The sequence below is a fragment of the Littorina saxatilis genome, unplaced genomic scaffold, assembly GCF_037325665.1.
Source record: "Littorina saxatilis isolate snail1 unplaced genomic scaffold, US_GU_Lsax_2.0 scaffold_1055, whole genome shotgun sequence".
In the NCBI taxonomy this organism is placed as follows: Eukaryota; Metazoa; Mollusca; class Gastropoda; order Littorinimorpha; family Littorinidae; genus Littorina; species Littorina saxatilis.
The window spans coordinates 23,001-41,648 of record NW_027125870.1 but is presented as its reverse complement, the minus strand read 5'-3'; the positions used below and the strand labels follow the sequence as shown (position 1 = coordinate 41,648).

The following is an 18,648-nucleotide window of genomic DNA, read 5'->3' as shown; positions in this document are numbered from 1 at the left end:
AACAGGGTTTATTTTATGGTACATGTGTGTGTGCGTGTGTTGCTGAATATCATTTTGGGTGAGTCTCGCTTGGTTTTCCTTTGTTGACAAATATGCATGCCTGTGGACTTCGATGTAGCTTCCTGGGAAGATTTGTCTTCTTTCCTCCCTTTTTGCTCATCATTTTGGTTGGTTCTACATTATTTGTGTCAAAGAAATATTCTCTTCCTTTGAACAATCATTGCCTCTTCTTTTTCTTGTGTTTTTCATTAAGTGATTCAGTAAGTACTGTATGAGATAGAGTTTTCTGACATATTTGAAGAAGTGGTTAGGGCTGCATCCTATCCATTGTCTTTAGATTTAAAAATGTGTTGCTGGGATAAATCCAGAAACAGATGAATTGCTAATGTTCCAAAATCCAGAATAAAAACAAAACAAAAAAGGCACCTTTATTTTTTTTGACAGAAAAAATAATTACTTGTTTTGTACTTACCTTTCTTCTTTTGATTCTGTTGTTGGGATAGATCTATGGAGATTCTTGCATATTCCGTGGGTGGTTTTTGTGTGTGTGTGCTTTTTATTTGTTTTGAAGTGGTAATGTTGCCTTTACACACTTCAACATTCATGAAATGCATGGCAGCTAAATGAAATGCAGGAATGTTGGGAGTATGTTGTTTTTCATGTACATTCCTTTGTAAATGTAACCAAATTTGATACTCGGCAAAAAGATTCAACAAGCAGGGAGGAAATGATAAAAACAAAACGGCAACACAACATAATTTAACCAACAGCTAGACAGTACTCAGTGGAAATTTAATGAACGAATGAGGTACATCTATATATATATATGTGCACATCCTAGATACTGGGTCACAACTATGGGACATGGACACCAGAAAAAAAAGCATGACTAAATGGAGTAAAAAACACTTTTTCACGTACAACAGACTGTCCTTCAAATTAATTCATCAATGAGAAGGCCTTATGTTTAAGCATTATTCTAGAAACGGCATGTATATGCGTGTAGTACGTTTGATGTCGTGGGTTACATGGTTTCCACTTTGGGCTTTTATCTCCAACAAAAGGAATTTTATTTCACTGATTGCTTATGGCATGTAGACAATATTAATATATAACTGCTTTGTGCAGAAAAGTTTAAAATTATTGGTAAGTATAAGGTGGCCAGATATGAGACTAAAGTGGAAACCGTAACCCACGCAATTTCCAGGGACAAAAGTTTCATTTGTCAGTCATAGCAAGCCATTTGCATTCATGTTACCCCTTTCTGTTTTGAGATGAGATAGATACTTTTTAGCAAGTAAAAAATTTTGGTAGTGTGCTCACTGATAGTAAGTATGCAGAGAGAATATTGGCGTGAGTTACATGGAAACCATAACACATAATGTTAAGAAATCAAGCTACACAAAAGATCAGTTAATCAAGAATCCCTAAAATTAAATACAGTGAGTAACAATAAGTAAGGCAATGTTGCTTTAGGCGCATATTTTGTGTGTTTTTGTGCTTGTCTCATACTAAAACATCGAGCGAAGCTTGTGTGCGTTTCACAGGAAACGATCTGACCTTGCTTTCGCTGTAAACTTCCGGTTCTTCGTAGCGCACAACAGGAATAACATCATTTAGTAAAACCCAATAAAAGTGAAACAAAGCACTCAGTTCTTTCAAAAAGCATATAAAAGAGAATGCAAAATAGTTTTTAACATGCTCTTAAAACAGTTGTTAAATAAGTGCATTGTCCGATCGTCGATCGTATGTTACAGAAGAAACGAACATTTCAACATGGCGCCACTTGTGAGCATGCTTGTGGCTTGAAATATGCATTGTATCTTGCTTTATTCTTATAAATATTGGAAACAGTAACAATGACTACGTATCAAAATCATTAGGGAAGACTTCACTTACCATCAAACAGTTGGGAAAGCCTACTGTCATTCGAAATCGGCGTTCGAACGGTGAGAACACGATGACGTCAAGCGTGCGTGTCATTCCAAAAACCGAAAACCGACGCGTGTTTGTAGCAACATTCTCAGTTAGTATTCACGTGACCCGTGTCAAAACGTCATCAGTGGAAATTTCCACTGGGCTGTTTTGGTCCAACGCACGACTTTCACGGGAGAACCGAGACTACATGTTAACGCTGGCTGCGTTGTCGTGCGTTACTGAAAAAAACGAAAGAGGAGTAGGTTACCAACATCTGTGATTAAAAGCTCAGATGAAAGGGTTTCATAACGCCGTGTTGTGTTATGAAAAGAAAATGTCTTTGAAATGATTAAATCCTAAAAGTGAACTATTTGAAGGGTTCCCGTGTAGGGGGGATCATACTTCGTACTGACGTCGAAACTGGAAACCAATGTAACGCACGATAACGCGTTTTCTTCACCGATCAAACTCCCAGAAGAAGAAAAATGGATGTAATTCTTGAGTGTGTATGTCGAGAATAATCCTTCAGCTGACCCATAAACATCACAATAAAATTCACAGAGCTTTATTCTCCATTGTGTACAGCTGCAACACAGACTGGTGTATTTTTGTCCCAGTTTTAGGTGCTGTTTTGGGGGCATTTTGGCTAAAAATTAAATCGTTTAAAACCCACAGCAATGTTTGGAAACCCAAACTTGGTTGTTACAGTAAGTCAAATCCATCCCCTTTGACATCAAAGCATCCCCTTTGTCATCCATTGCTCAGAGATATTGTGACAGTCATTCAAAGTTGACAACCCATAGTATTTCCCAGTATCTAGGACGTGCACATATACTAGATGATTACCCGCTTCGCCGGGTACCGGCTTCGCCGGGAAGAAGTAGAGCCGAATACCTGGCTGCGCCTGGGACCCGGCAAACGCCGGCTTCGCCGGCGCACGAAGGAAAGGAGATAAACGCGCAAAACACTGGAGACCTTCTAAAAATAGTAACGTGCAGTGACCTTCTAAAAATAGTAACGTAGTAACGGGAATATGGATTGACGCCACACGGAGGAAGGGAGATAATCGCGGCTGAAAACACTGGAGAAGATAAGGAAGAGTTACTGGTAGTGGATCCCGACAAAAAAAAAAAAAAAAAAAAAAAAAAATCGGTTCAGCGCACACAGCGCTGCGCGCTGAGAGCACATGTTGAAATATCTCATCGATGAGGTTGTGTCCGGGTTGTAGCTGAATACGTTGTCCAAATTTGAAAAAGATCCACCGAGAACTTTGGCCGTGCATCGCAAACAGACAGACAGACAGACACTAGTCGGATATATATATATATATTTCTGATGTTTTATAACGTGATCACCGTGAAAGTTGCATCGCCTTTAAAGCGATCCAATTGAATAAAGCAGAAAACTTCTTCTTTACCAAGTCCTGTGTTGAACAGCAGTGAAAAGTTGACCGCTTTTCCTGTTTAACCTTTTCAAAATTAGATCTAACTTGTTCGCGTATCCATTTCTGGATCTGCAGGCTGGTACAGAGTTACCTCCCTTTAGGCTTTTTCAAATTTCCCTTGTTTTAACCTAATTTCTTGGTTAAAACTTGTCTAAATTTCTAAATTCTTTCTTAATAAGTATCAATTCTACACTTTGGCCTTAAATCAAAGTGTTTCCCTTCACAGATATCCTCTTGGGGTTGTCAGATGAGGGTAGTCTCCCATGCCAACAGAAGCTACCATTCAGAGAATGGTTTGCTTCTTAGTTGGATACCATGGGTTGACAACTCTCGCCATCAGTACCACCTGACCACTGATGAGACACAATAGTGTCGAAACACGTGTCTGGTCTAGGTACAAATACAATGGTCCTCCTCAGGACTAGATTACCTTGCGATACGTCCCCCTTGAGGGAGGGTCTGATGCTCCCAATAGGCTGTCTGTGAAGGGATACTTATTTCTCTCTCTCTGCTAACTCGGAAGAAAGTCTCTGCTGACTTTCAATTGTTTCTTTCACAATTTCTGATGTTTTATATATATATATATATTTTTTTATATAAAAGTAACCCCAGGGAAGTAGGGGGAAGAATTTACCCGATGTGTCAATTTTTGTAAAGATTTTAGTCAAGCAGTATGTAAGAAATGTTAAGTCCTTTGTACTTGAAACTTGCATTCTCCCAGTAAGGTAATATATTGTACTACGTTGCAAGCCCCTGGAGCAAATTTTTGATTAGTGCTTTTGTGAACAAGAAACAATTGACAAGTGGCTCTATTTCATCTCCCCCCTTTCCCCGTCGCGATATAACCTTCGTGGTTGAAAACGATGTTAAATACCAAATAAAGAAAGAAAGATATAAAAGTAGAAGCCAAGCACAGATGTATTTGATTGTGTCCTTGAAATGAACCAATAGTAGCTCAATTTAAGTTATTTGTCAAGTTTCTTCCACTGTTTATGGGATATGGTGCATGTCATAGCCGTCTTCAGTACATTGTAATGCCAAATGTGTTTTGTTCAAACAGGTTGTGATTTCTGTTTCCATTACAATTCAGGCTACTAGATTTTATATTTCTCCTCACCTCTGCATAAACATGTTGATATTTCTTTGGATTAAAGCTAGGTATGGCTTCATTTCCAAGTTTCTGTGTGTGTGTGTATGTGTGTGTTTGAGAGAGACTATTTAGAAAAAAAACACAGTAAACACCAAGTTCCAAAGACTATCTATTTGAGAGAGACTATGTAAGTGTATTTGTGAGAGAGACGATGGTGCGATAGAGTGTGTCTTGTGATTATGTCTGCTTCTGTGTGTGTTTGCGAGCAGTCGAAGGGACGTAATCAATGTATGTCACATTTGCGCTGTTATTGTAATTATCTCCCTTGTCTTACTGTCGTAAAACTAAAAACATATCTCTTAGTAAATTTTCTTTTAAAACACTGATAGAACATTAAATTGATATCCTTCACGTTCGGCACGTATAGTTATGGACTACTTTAAGGTTAATTTAATGTCACATGAAGGCAGCTATTCTTGAAACGCAAAGCGTTCTGATTCCGTTCGCCAAGAATCGTTTTTGGCACCAATGGCAGACGAAAGTAGTGTTTCAGCGAGATGAATTTGTGTCTCGTGAGAATACTATGCATTGTGAGTGCAGAACACCTTTTCTTTAAAGTTTTAGCAATGCAAAGAGTAGCACAAAGACCCTGCTGTATTGTTTGTGTGTTTTCACGGCGCGTTTATCTGTTTCAGGGGATCTTTCTGGTTGAGTCTGCAGTGTCTTCTCCGAGAGGATGCGACAGAGGCCGGTCTCGACTTGTGCGCAGAGTGGTGTACGAGGTTGGTATTGTGAGATGTTTTCTTTCGTCCTTTCAGTCACCTTAGTAACACGTATAACGCGTGTGTAATTGGTGAAAGATTGATGGTATTGTTGAACTTTAGCGTTGTAAATTTATAGCTCACGAGTCGCATTACACTGGAATTTATCCCCGATTACGCAGTAGGAGGGTCCTGCAGACTTTAATTGTGTGTCTGTCTGTTCGTCTCGACTTAACAGCTTATTGCTGGGAAACTACTGGGCGCAGTTCGTTCAAAAGTTGATACACTAACTTGATAATAGGTCCGATTGATCGTATTAAAACTTCATAATGTTACCTGGGACCTAAATGCGAAATAAATCGCAAAAGCCACTCTTAACGGTGGGAGTTTTTGCGGTGGGAGGCTGGTCGCTTTGCGAACAGCCTGAACTAAAGGGCAGACTTGGGCGGCGAACACGTTTTCCCAGCTGTTGGCTGTGGTTGCTGCGACGTCCACTTCGAGGTTGCCGCTTGAGGCCGACGCAGGAGACGCAGGCTTGATCGTTGAGAATCTTGTGGAGCATAGCGAGTCTGGCGCAGCGACGTCATTGTTGTAGTGTAGGCCACTCGAGTAGCGTCAGCATATCTGTGACACTAGAGGTGTTATGGTAGCGGTTTGCGACAAATCTGGCTGCTCTGCGCTGGACCTTCTCAAGGGTTGTGATGAGCCTGTCGGAGTGTGGGTCCCATACTGTGCAGGCGTACTCAGGAATAGGGCGGACCATTGTCTTGTAGGCCAGCCTAACTATTAAGCCTCCAATTTGCAGAACCTGCTCTTGTATTTGTAAGCATAACAAGTCATTTTAGATACCTTTGAAGTTACGGAATGATCTGTACAGATGCCTCTCATTTACATTGCTTCATCGGGGTCAATATGATAATAAATTATTGATAAATTTGTACAACTTAGTTCAGAAAGGAATGAATCTTGATCAACTTCATCAAGTTACTTGCTCAATGTAGTGCTTATTTAGGGACAGAGTTTGAAGACAGCGTCTTACTCGCACCTGTCTGTTAGTAACCCTGTTCTGAACTGCTTGTTTACTCGTGTACAATTGCTGTTCCTGAAACAAGTGTGGATACCCCCCTCCCCCTCCCCATTATGGATCAAATCCCTGTACATAGTTTTAACCTCCCCACCTTTTTAACCTCCCTGATTGCCGGAGCTAGCCACTCTCGGTAACAGTGACTCAACCGCAGGACTCTGAGACGTTCGCAAGAACCCAGTCCTCTACGGAAGAAGAAGAAGGAGAACAAGAACAAGAAGAAATCAGTCTATTTATTTATTTCCAATTCCTGTGAATTTTTCTGTTACACTTACAGAAGGTGCTGCCAGCCTTTTCAGCCATGAACACGGAGCTGTCAGATGAGTGTGTAGTTTCACCTGCACGAGATCGCTACCGCACGCAAGAGATGCACAAATATGTGCAGGAAGGTACCAAATGGTACTGTGGTTTCTGCGGCAAATCCTTCGTCAACGAGCACTTTCTGGATCTGCATTTTGACAACAGGCATACTGATCACCTTGAGGTAAGATACAGAGTAACCCCCCTTTTTAAGACCCCCCAATTTAAGACTCCCTCCCGTTTAGTTTTAAGACCTTGTTTTCTCAGACTATCTGTTCAGAACCTCTGTACATTACCCCCTCTGTACATTTACCCCCTCTGTACATTTACCCCCTCTGTACATTTACCCCATCTGTACATTTATCCCCTCTGTACATTTACCCCCATTTCAAGACCCCTCCATTTTAACTTTAAGACCTGGTTTTCTCAGACTTTTGAAGGTCTTAAAAGGGAGGTTCCACTGTCCATGTATACATGTACAACTTTCTCTTTTCTTGATGGCAGTGAATCACTGAGTGAGGGAAAGGACTGTACGTAGAGGAGCTGATGTTTACATTTTTCTTAATGGGCTTTTTGTTTTATTATTCATCAATTTTTAGCATGGATCTTTTTCTTGACATTATAAATGCTCCTTGCTTGAGGTGACTGTGTCTTTCACAGAAAAGACACAGATCTGCTTTGGTGTTCTTTTTATCCTGACATCTGCATACTGTTGAATCCCCCTTAAAGGATCCCTCCCCCCCCCCCCCCCCCCCCCCCCCCCCCAATTGCAGGCTTTCTTCTTTTTAAGACGTTATTTAGATGTTCGGTTCATAACCTCTGTAAATTTACCTCCATTTAACTATACCCTCATTTTTTAGACTTAATTTTCTCAGATTTCTGGAAGTCTTAAGTGTGTGGGGGGGGGGGGGGGGGGGGTCCACAGTATATTAACTGTATTGGCCTTTCACAGAAGTGATCAAGCTCCATATATGGGCAGAGGGAGTCTGCTACAACATTTTGTAACCCCCATAAATACATCATTGTCTTTTCCCAGGAGGAGAATGCGCTGTGCCTTGCTGACGAGTGTGAAGTGTTTCGCTGTGACATCATTGGCGGTTCGATCACAGCAGACTACTGGGATATTGCACTCTGTCTGGAGGATGACATGACGAGTCTGCATCGTAAATGTGAGGTGAGTGAGTCAACAGCAGACAGGGGCCAACAAGTTGATTTGATGCAATGTCTGATTCTAGCTGAACTTAGGGTTAGGGTTAGGGTCCCTTCTTCTCCACACTGCATTCATAATTATAACTGGGGGTCTTTATCTGAATTTTAAACACAACCACTCTCAAATGTTCACTGTGTCTCCTGACTTATGTTTCAGTCCATGGTACAGACTTGTGTTCCGTCGGGACTGACAGTGAATGAAACTCGTTCTTTGACAGGTGGGATCAACAGTACTAATACTACTATGTCTCTCCATTTGACTCGAAGTGTTTGTCTGCGAGTTTGATAGTTAGTTGAGTTGCTCGGTGTTGTGCTCTTTCCCATGCATGGTTACCCATACACACTTAAATACATGTCTACTCATTCAGAGTCAAACACACATTGACTCGCACACAAACTTCAAGGATCATGGCAACACATTCAACCAACTCTCTTAGCAGAACAACAGAGTAACATTTCAAAATATTTACTGATATTGATAAGAAAAGAAGATCATGGAATTAAATAAAAGTCACCACATAAAATGATTAAACTCTCACACCCCTTGGAGGATAACAGCTAGCACATTCACCCCCTCCATACGAATCGGATCCTGAAATTGTGTCGCCGTTCACATGTCCATGGAACTAACCAGACTATCCCCAAAGTTGAATAATTCCTTCAAAATTCTCTGTTGATATATATCCATAAAATTGACCAGAGAAGTCCTTGAAGTTAGGTTGACTGTACAAACAAAAATTCACTCTGGAGAAAGTTCACAGAGGTTCTGGTGAAAGTTCATATCTCTTCTTCTCACCGCTGGCACTGAAGGTTCTCAACCTAAGTGGTCACTTACTCAACATTTTCAACCAAATGCTCTTCATATTCTCAAGAAAAAAGATCACTAATCCATTCACAACCAGTCTCTTGTCACTGTGCCTCCATAAACTTCACAATTCAAACTTGGCAATTGATTCTCACTGGCTGTAGACCTATAACCTATACCATGGTGACTTTGGATTTAATCTGACTTGTGTGTTTGTGTTTCAGAAGTGACGATACAGGAGCTTTGTTCATACCTTACCTGTGCCAAGTACTGGGAGATACCTTTTGAATCAGTAAGTCAAATACCTTTTTTTGCCAATTAGGTGCATCTGTTCATAGACCAAATAGCCTGGACCGCCAACTCGTCACGTGACCCTTCAAGGTTACGACGCCGCCTTTCAGGGGCGCTTAGCGTCCGGTTTGAAAGGCCAGCGATTCGAAGACAGTGAAAAGAAAGCACGCTCCAGTTATTTGTGACAATGGGAGGTGACAATGAACTGGATTTTCCAAAACTCCAAACTAAACTTAACAAAACTCATCGAAAAACATGTTCCATATGCACTTTTGCTGAGTTTATTTTAGCATTTTCAGAACTTACCTCGGCAACTTCGTCCATGTTTACAATCGACACCGGATATCACGTCCCCCTGATTTCTGAAAGGCTTGTAAGCGTAGGTTCCTAAATGCGAGAGGCCGCTACCTAGAGAGAAAGAGCGGAGAGAGAGCCAGTTGGCGGTCCAGGATAAATGGTCTATGATCTGTTTTACTTCTGTCAGGTACCTATTCCCCTGCTGGAACCTTTTCTATTACTGAATTACATTTGTGTTTGTGGAGGCCATAACACATCGACTCTGCTTGGCTGAGCTGTAAACTTCTACATGTTTAAGTGTGTGTGGGAGGGGGGGGGGGGTGGGGGGGGGGAAGTCCCCCCAAAAACAATGTCCAACAGCATCAAGTGCCAAATCTTAACTCATCAGTTTAAAGTTGTGATTTAAAACAAAGCAAATAATGTGATTGCATGTAGCAGAAGCTGGCTGTCAATGCCAAAATAAAAGTGCGACAAAAGCCTATATGGCAGGCTGTCCATACCAGCAGGCTTAATTCATTTCTATTCAAAGAGCTGATGTCTATCCAAGAATTACAGTGGAACCCCCCTTTTAAGACCCCCTCCTGCTAAGATCTTGTTTTCTCAGACTTTCTGTTCAAAACCTCTGAACAAAGTCTCGGTTCTGAGAGATAATACGAGTTTCTATCTCAGTTGACAGTCATTTTCACTCGGTTTGCACATTTGTTGTCTTCGGATATGCTTCGCGACTCGACATTCGAGAGAACTGTGTAATTAGTTGTACACGCACAAAACGGACAATACAAAAACTGACGCGGAAATGACCATGTCGGCTGAGGGATGGAAATAGTGAGCCATCCTATTGATGTGGACATTGCGTAACGTTTTTCGGTTTCAAAATTGTTTCCCATTCCCCCCAATCCCCCCATCGCAATGAACTTCTAAGTTTTGGCGAATAAGCTTTCTGACGTCTGACTTCTCTGTAAAATTACCCCCTTTTTAAAATCCGATTAAATTACATATTCCTACTCCGAATCACATGTAGCAGTTGACTCAGTCTAAAGTGCTAGGTCTGAAAAGGCTACCCGTCTAAGGGGAGCAACCCCAACTAAAAAAGTGTAAACGTAGCTATGGTAATGACGACGCACCCAGGGAGTTACCTCCCCTCCTGCGTACTACGTCACTACTGCTACTGACCACGTGACCCCTATCATTCGACACTTCAGCTTTCTAGGGAGCAGGTCGTGAATTTTTTGGCTCTAGTGGAATTTCGCTGTTTGGTGTTTGCTTAGACACCCACCGGCACCCACACCCGTCTCTTCACCCGCTGCACTGGTAGTTGGTGAGCTCGTTCCTTTACTTGTATCGAACGTAATTTTCAGTTGCTACTTGAAATTTTCGGCCACGTGTTGGTCACGTATTTTGTGGTAGCCATTTTGGAATTTTGTGTCTCCATTTTGTTGTCAGCATGTCTGACGGAGACAAAAAGCGCGAGCGCGGCAAGGCTGATGTGAAAGGGAAAATTAAACCCAAGTCTTCCACTTCTGTCCCTAAGCCTATTTTGGTTGTGGTTTCTGACGCGGCTAACAATACTGTTATGACGGTCCCTATTTCTGCCCCAAATGACCAGCCGGTTGTGGGGCAGTCTAATCAACCTACGCGTACCTGTGTTTCTCGCTCGTCTTCTCTGCCGCTTGCAGATTCGACGTCGCTGGTTTCATCGTTGCTTTCTTCGCTGGTTCCCGAGCTTCGCACGCTGGTGAGAGAGGAGTTGGTGCGTTCTCAGCCGCCGACTTCCGTTGTCCCGTCGATGGCTTCTTTTCCGCTTCCGGCTGTGACGCTGTCCTTGACCGAGGCGGTTGCTTCTGTGCCTTCTACCGCTGTGGTTGGCGACGCAAGTAAGTTGGGCTGGTCCGTAGGCCCTCGTGAGGCCGCTGGACGCTCCCTGCTGGGAAGCAGCCCTTTTCGGCGGGTTCACGACCCGCAAACCCCTGTTCGTTCTCACTTTGGCTTCACGGAAGACCATCGTGTCGATGAGCAATGGCGGCATTTGGTTCAGGCTTCGACGCTTCCGGCACTCGCCGGAAGCGTAGGTCCTCCGACGTACGCACCCGCTGGGGTCGTTTCCGGAGTCGACCAGCCGGTTCCGTCTGCTGCGCTTCCGGCACTCGCCGGAAGCATAGGTCCCCCGATGTACGCACCCGCTGGGGTCGTTTCCGGGGTTGACCGGACGTGGCCCTCTGGGCATTCGGCCTTCCGGCCGCCGTCCACAGCGTCTGCGCTTCCGCTTTTCGCGGTCGCGTCTGATACTTTTCCGGCTCAGACCGGATCTGCTGCTTCTTCCGCTTCCGCTTCCTCTCAGGTGGCAGTCGCGGGGGGGCATCACCAGCCCTTTGGGCAGGTGTCTCAGCCCTGGCCGGGGCAGTCAGCGCTTCCGTCTTCGGTTGTTGCTTCGACTGCGGTTCCGGTTCCGGCGGCTGCGGGCATGCCGTCCTCTTACTCTTTCCCTAGTCAGGGCATGAGTTCGGATGGTATTGGAGTGGACGGGTTTCCGGTTTCCGGTTACGGTGTTCACCGCCCTTCTACCAGCAACGTGGACTTCGGTCCTTCGCCGGATGTTTCGGATATTCAGTCCGTCGCCAGCGAGGCTGCACGTGTTGGTTATCCGGAGAGACTCAAAGTGGCCCTTGAGGCCGCTGCTGAGGTCACTTCGAGATATTTCGCGGAGGGGGCTTCGGTCTCTTCGGCTGCCGCTTCGACGGCACCGTCCGCGATGGCCGACTTTCGCACTGGGAAGGAGGATGACTCATACTTCCGGTTTTTGGAGTCTCCATCCATAGCTTTTCAGCTTTCTCAGGTGTTGGCCAAGCCATCTCCTTCCGGAAGCGGAATTCCTTCACTTCCGGTTCCGCTGCTCGTGCCTCACGGCTCAGTTCCGGAGCTGGCTCAGCAGTGGTTGGCTTCGCCTTCTCAGGCTTCTGCATTCGCTCTGTCGTCTCACAAGCGATTGGTTTTGCAGAAGTCTCCTAGGAACTTGTTGGATGCGTTCGCTCTCCCGCGTTCATCTTTGACAGTTCCTCCGGAGATGCTGGCCTTGTTGGCCAAGCCTATCAAGAAGGATGACGGCGTGCTCTTTTCTGAGAACACTCTCATTGCTTCTGAAGAGGCAGGGCGTCAGCAGCTGGAGCTTGCCTCCATTGCTGAGACTCTCATTCGGGCTCTCTCTCGTGCCCTCACTGATTCACTGAATCCGTTCTCTCTCAGCGAGGATCAGGATGCGGATGACGTCTCCACTTTGTTGGCCGCTCTTGCGAGGGTCAATGAGGAACAGATGAGACTTTCCGCGGTGCACTATGCGCACTCTGTTATGTGTCGTCGGGATCTCTTCCTGTCACACTCTCAGTTTTCGGATCAGGCGACCAAGGACACTTTGCGTGCCTCACCGGTCTTGGAGGGTTCCCTCTTTGGGCATCTCGTTTTTGATGCCCGAAGACAGGAAATTCAGGCTAACAGGGACCAGCAGTTCTCTGACTTTTCCCTGCACAGCCTTAAGCAGTCCAAGCAGTCTCAGCCTTCTCAGCCTAAGCAGGCTAAGGTTGCTGGCCCTCCCAAACCGGCAGACAAGGGTCGTGGACGTTCCTCTTCTCGGGGCTCGAGAAGACGACCGTCTTCCGGCAGGGGGAGAGGCAGCTCTGGAAGCAAGCCTCACCCCCAATGAAGTGCTCCCGATCTCCCCCCCACCCCGCCCTCCACTCTGGTGATGGCGGGGGGCCCTTCCAGGGCACTTTCCCATTGGCTCGTGTCCGTACAGAGTCAATGGATCGTGGGGGTCGTGAGGTCGGGCTTCCGTCTTCTCTGGAAAGATGGCAAGGCACCTCTGGTCAGGCGTCCGCCGGCGTTCAGGTCTCCCTCCTCGCAGGAAGCCATTTCCGTCCTTCGGTCGGAAATAGACTCCCTGGTGCAGAAGGGCGCAGTGGAGAAAGTCCTCGACCACAGTTCCCCTGGGTTTTACGGACGGCTTTTCGCCGTCCCCAAAGCCTCAGGGGCATGGCGTCCTGTCTTGGACCTGTCGTTCCTCAATACCTTTTTGAGGGAGATAAGGTTCAAGATGGAGACGCCAGCGTCGGTCAGGGACTCTCTCCGCCCGGGAGATTGGGCGACTTCCATCGACCTGACGGATGCATACTTCCATATTCTTATGCATCCAGCCGACCGGAAATGGCTTCGTTTCCGGTGGGCAAGTCAGGTTTACCAGTTTCGCGCCCTTCCTTTCGGCCTGTCTCTCGCCCCTTGGGTCTTCACCATGGTCGTGAGACAGGTCTGCGCGCTGGTGAGGTCGCGGGGTGTCCGGCTACGTGCCTACCTGGACGATTGGCTCATCCTGAGTCAGAGTCAGGCGGGGTGCGAGCAGGATACCCAATCGGTTCTTCGGGAGGCCAACTTGTTTGGCTTCTCGATCAACCGATCAAAGTCGGAGCTGACGCCGTGTCAGACGTTCACCTACTTGGGAATGTCTTTCGACACGGTGGCTTGGACTGTTCAGCCCTCTCAGAAGAGGGTGGACAAGCTCCAGGCGTGCATACGCTCCACTTTGCCTCTCCCGAGGGCCTCCCTGCGGACTTTGGCCTCCATCTTAGGGCAGATGGAGTCCATGGCTCTCCTGGTCCCCTTGGGGAGGGTCCACAAACGTCCCTTTCAGCTGGCGCTGAAGCCGTTCGTGGACTCTCCCACGGTGGATTGGAATGCTCTCATCCCTCTCCGGGGATGGTTCCAATCCGCTACCCTTCCGTGGCTGGACACGGAGTGGGTGTGCAGGGGCGTGCCGATAGCCCTTCCTGCCCCAGACTTGGACCTGTTCACGGACGCGTCCTTGGTGGGGTGGGGGGCTCACACAGACCAGCTGACTGCGTCAGGTCTGTGGTCGGCAGATCAGAGGATGCAGCACATCAACTTGCTGGAGCTAGAAGCCGTGGCTCTAGCTCTGGACAAGTTCCGGCCCTCCCTTCAGGCCAAGCATGTTCGTCTGTTTACAGACAACACGACAGTGGCAGCTTACATCAACAAGCAGGGAGGGTCGCGGTCTCCGTCGCTTTCGGCCAGGGCCTGCGAGATCCTGATTTGGTGTTCAGAGCATCAAATCAGGCTTTCGGCCAGGTACCTGCCCGGAAGCTTGAACACTCTGGCGGACGCGCTCAGCCGCTCCGACAGAGTGCTTCAAACAGAGTGGACCATCACTCACGGAGCGCTGGATCGTCTCTGGTCTCTTGTGCAGAAACCTCAGGTGGACCTTTTTGCCACCAGGTTCTCGAAGAGACTACCAGTGTTCGTCTCACCATTCCCGGATCCCGAGGCGTGGGAGACGAACGCGATGGACATTTCCTGGTCCGGCCTGGAGGCTTACGCGTTCCCGCCATTCCAGTTGCTCACGCGAGTTCTCAGGAAGGCGGAGCAGGAGGGCCCGTCCCTCCTGCTGATCGCTCCTCTTTGGCCGTCTCAGCCGTGGTTCCCGGACCTGCTGAGACTCGCCCAGGGCCCTCCCATTCCTCTCGCTCTCACGCGAGGAGAACTGGTTCAGCCTCACACCGGCAGCCTCCACGCAGAGCCTCAGATGCTGAATCTTCACGCGTGGAGGTTGTGCGGTCTTCTCTGAGGCGCAAAGGGGCATCAGATCTGACCATGGACCTGGTAGGACGCTCGCACAGAGCATCTACCTCGTCCGTTTATGAGTCACATTGGAGGGCCTGGGTTACCTGGTGTCACGAGCATCGGCTGGATGCTACGGCGCCCCGCACGATGCACGTGGCGAACCATCTTGCTTTCATGTCCTCTCAGGGAGCTTCCGCTGCCTCGTTGAAAGTAAGAAGATCGGCCATCTCGGCGACCCTACGCCAGATAGGTCGCTCTATAGATGTTAGTGGCGTGATCGCGGGAGTCATCAAGGGCGCTTCCCTTTCTGACGTCAAGTCCCGTACGCCCGTTCCTAAGTGGGATCTCTTATTGGTCATGGAGTTTCTGCGTTCAGCGGATTTCGAACCTCTCAGAGATGCCAGTTTTGCGAACCTTACACGCAAGTCCCTTTTCCTTTTGCTGCTAGCATCGGCAAGAAGGGGCAGTGAGATCCACGCTCTTTCCGGTAATTCGGACGACATTTCCTTTGAATCAGATGGGTCCGTTACCTTGCGGTTTCGGCCTGAGTTTCTTGCGAAAAACCAGGCTCCCGAGCGAGCTTCGCCTTTGGTTCATGTCAGGCCGTTGTCCACTATTCTGGCTCCGAATGACCCAGACTTAGTAAATTGCCCTGTTAGAGCCCTTCACATCTACCTTGCTCGTGCTCAGTCTCTTAGATCCGCAGCTCAAAAGCTTTTGTTTATTTCTCTCAATACGGAGAGACATAAGGATATCACTAAGACGACTCTGGCCCGGTGGGTGTCGGCGCTCATTAAGCATGCTTACGAGTGGAGCCGCCGCAATGAAGGGGGGACACAGCCTGTCCTTCCTCTGGAATCAGCTCGGGCTCACGAGACGCGAGCTTGGGCTTCCTCCTTGGCCGTGTTACGATCAAGAAGACTGGAGGAGGTGCTTCACACCGCATACTGGCGTTCCGAGGATGTCTTCATGAATTTTTACCTGCGTGACATCTCGGCGCTTCGCCAGGATGGATCTAGAGCTTTGCCTGCCATGGTGGCAGGGGGTCAGCTCTTGACAAGGATTTGAGAGTGAGTTTGAACTTTTTTCTTGCCCACCGCCTTGTTGTTTCAATCTGCTACATGTGATTCGGAGTAGGAATATGTAATTTAATCGAAAATTTTATTGTAAATTTTCATTTAATAAATATACCTACCCGAATCACATATCGTAGTCCCTCCCACCTACCCCGCTTATGAGTTGGAGATTTTATTCTTCGAGTCGAATGATAGGGGTCACGTGGTCAGTAGCAGTAGTGACGTAGTACGCAGGAGGGGAGGTAACTCCCTGGGTGCGTCGTCATTACCATAGCTACGTTTACACTTTTTTAGTTGGGGTTGCTCCCCTTAGACGGGTAGCCTTTTCAGACCTAGCACTTTAGACTGAGTCAACTGCTACATGTGATTCGGGTAGGTATATTTATTAAATGAAAATTTACAATAAAATTTTCGATTTTCTCATATTTTTGGAGGTCTTAAAAGGGGGGTTCCACTGTATTGTAAAGATGGTCAACGCTTCAGAATGCAGACAAATTTGAAATGTTGAACATTTAGCTAGTACTTTTATTGTGGTTGATCCACAGTCACAGTCTGAAAGCTGTACCGTACCTTTGTTTTTTGCAGGGAACGTCTGGGGGAATCGCAGGCCTGTACATCATTTTGACTGTGCTGGTCACGTTTGGCATTGTCATCTATTACTGCATCTTCTACACATACTTCTAGTGAGTCAAATCTGAAAGAGATAGGCTGCTAAGGTTCCAAAATCAAAACTAGATTTGAAAAAAGAAAGGTGCATGCATGGGACGTTGAGTGAGATACAATGCAAAAGATTCCCATGAATCTCATGCAAGAATATATGCGTACACACACACACAGACACACACACATACCCACACTCGCATGCAAGATGATTTCATGCAAGATTCATCCAGGATTGTGAGATAAGTTCATTATTTGTACCATAAGTGCGTGTCCACTTCAAAGACCAGTGGGTCGACGTACTGTAAATGTAACATTTTGTTTTGTCAATAATGAAACGTTCCAATAATCTACAACTCTTGTTTTTGGATTGTGTTTATAAGTCAAATGTTTGGTCACACCTTCTAAGCAGAGGTCACAGACTATGTAGCTCAAATGTATGTTATTCTTGTTGCAGCACGGATGCATTTTCGGACTCCATGGCGTACGATCCAGCACCCCGAATCAAGCAGAAAATCAAACCATTCCAACCAGATCTCCGGCAGCGGCCACGCCCCTTCCCCTCACCTCACCCTGACTGAAAGTGTCTGTGCATTTGTACATGTGTATGTACAGTTGTACTTGCGATGTGAGGCCCGGTTGAAAACGACGTTAAACACCAAATAAAGAAAGATGTGAGGCCCCTCTAATGAGAGGACACCTCCCTTGAAAGGACACCTCCCTTGAAAGGACACCTTTGGTTGTCCCTTCGTATATTATCATGACCAAAGTATACCTGTCATGACAGGCCGTCTGCAATGTAGGGACACTTTTCGCTGTCCTTTCATCACGGGTACCACTGTATTGTGTATATGTATGAGTGACGGGGATGGAGTGTTTGTCTGTGTGTAAGAGAGAGCGAGAAGTGAGGAGTGTGTGTGTGTGTGTTGAATGTGCAGGGGTTAGTTGTGTGTGTGAGAGAGAGAGAAAAATTGAGTTTTTGAGAAAGAGGAAGCGTGTGTGCGCACGCTCACATGTGTGTGTGTGTATTTGCGTGCACACAAGTGTGTGTGCATCTGAGCGATTGTTGAATACTGGAGTATTGTTTTTTTTCACACACAACTGGGTCTTATTTATATGAACATGTGAATTTGCATTGTGTAACTATTATGTTAGTGTTTGGCAGAGGTTGGAAGATGCGTCAAAAGATAAGCAAGTCCTAGTCTTGCCTTTATTCAACACTGGTTTTTTTGTGTCCATGAACATTTGAAAGTGTATGTACATGAGTGTTTGTAGGAATGTCTTTTGATGAGACTTTGCTTGTGTGAAAGAGATGTTTGTATGAATGTAATCTCATGCTTTTGAAGGAGCATTATCTCCAGCCATCTTATTGAGCAAGGCTGTTCTGCGGATTAACTTTGTGAGTTGGATTGCTTCAACCATTGCAGGGCACTCTGCATTCACAAACTCGAAACTTTAATCCAAGAAAGTATGAATCTGTTACTTTTGTTCTGCATTCTTTGTTCTAGTATTAGACTTTAAAATCTCAACAACAAAGCAAAAGCACTATTCTGTGTTTTCTTGTGCAGTCTCATTTGTAAGGCCTAAAAAAAAAATAGGTGTGGTTACGGTAACCCGACCTACCCTATTTTTAGGGGCCGACCCTATAACTTTTTATTACATTTGTCAAAACAAAACAAAAAACACAAGAAAACAAGTTCAGAAAAAGCAATGAAAGCGAAATCGCCCGAGTCGCACACTTATTTCCCTGTCAAGTAGGTTTAATTTGTACACATTAGAAAAAAATGTAAAAAAAAAAAAAGTGATTGCCTACCTTCCTACCCTATTTTTTTGGGCTATGTTACCGTAACCACACCTATTTTTTGTGTGTGGCCTAATGCACTTTGTAACAGGCGCATCTGTTTTCTGACTTGCACATTTTCTTTTCTGGTGCTGTTTAGTAATGCACAGACACTACCTAATGTGTTGCACATTTATGTACATTTAGAATATAAATGTTTTGTGTAATTGATTGATTGGTCGGTTAATTGATTGGTTGATGGTCCACCTAAAAGTGGTACAAGTAAATAAAATAAAAATTTGAAGATTGAAA

The 18,648-nt window shown here is 45.9% G+C and overlaps 1 protein-coding gene across 1 annotated transcript; it reads left to right on the top strand.

Moving 5' to 3' along the window:
- The first annotated feature begins 4,953 nt into the window (after positions 1-4,953).
- On the top strand, positions 4,954-18,648 carry LOC138954332 (uncharacterized). Its single transcript, XM_070326203.1, has 8 exons — positions 4,954-5,041; positions 5,147-5,233; positions 6,574-6,780; positions 7,633-7,770; positions 7,963-8,023; positions 8,835-8,902; positions 16,482-16,579; positions 17,014-18,648. The coding sequence occupies exons 1-8, from the start codon at positions 5,009-5,011 to the stop codon at positions 17,135-17,137; spliced, it is 816 nt and encodes a 271-aa protein (XP_070182304.1). The 5' UTR covers positions 4,954-5,008; the 3' UTR covers positions 17,138-18,648.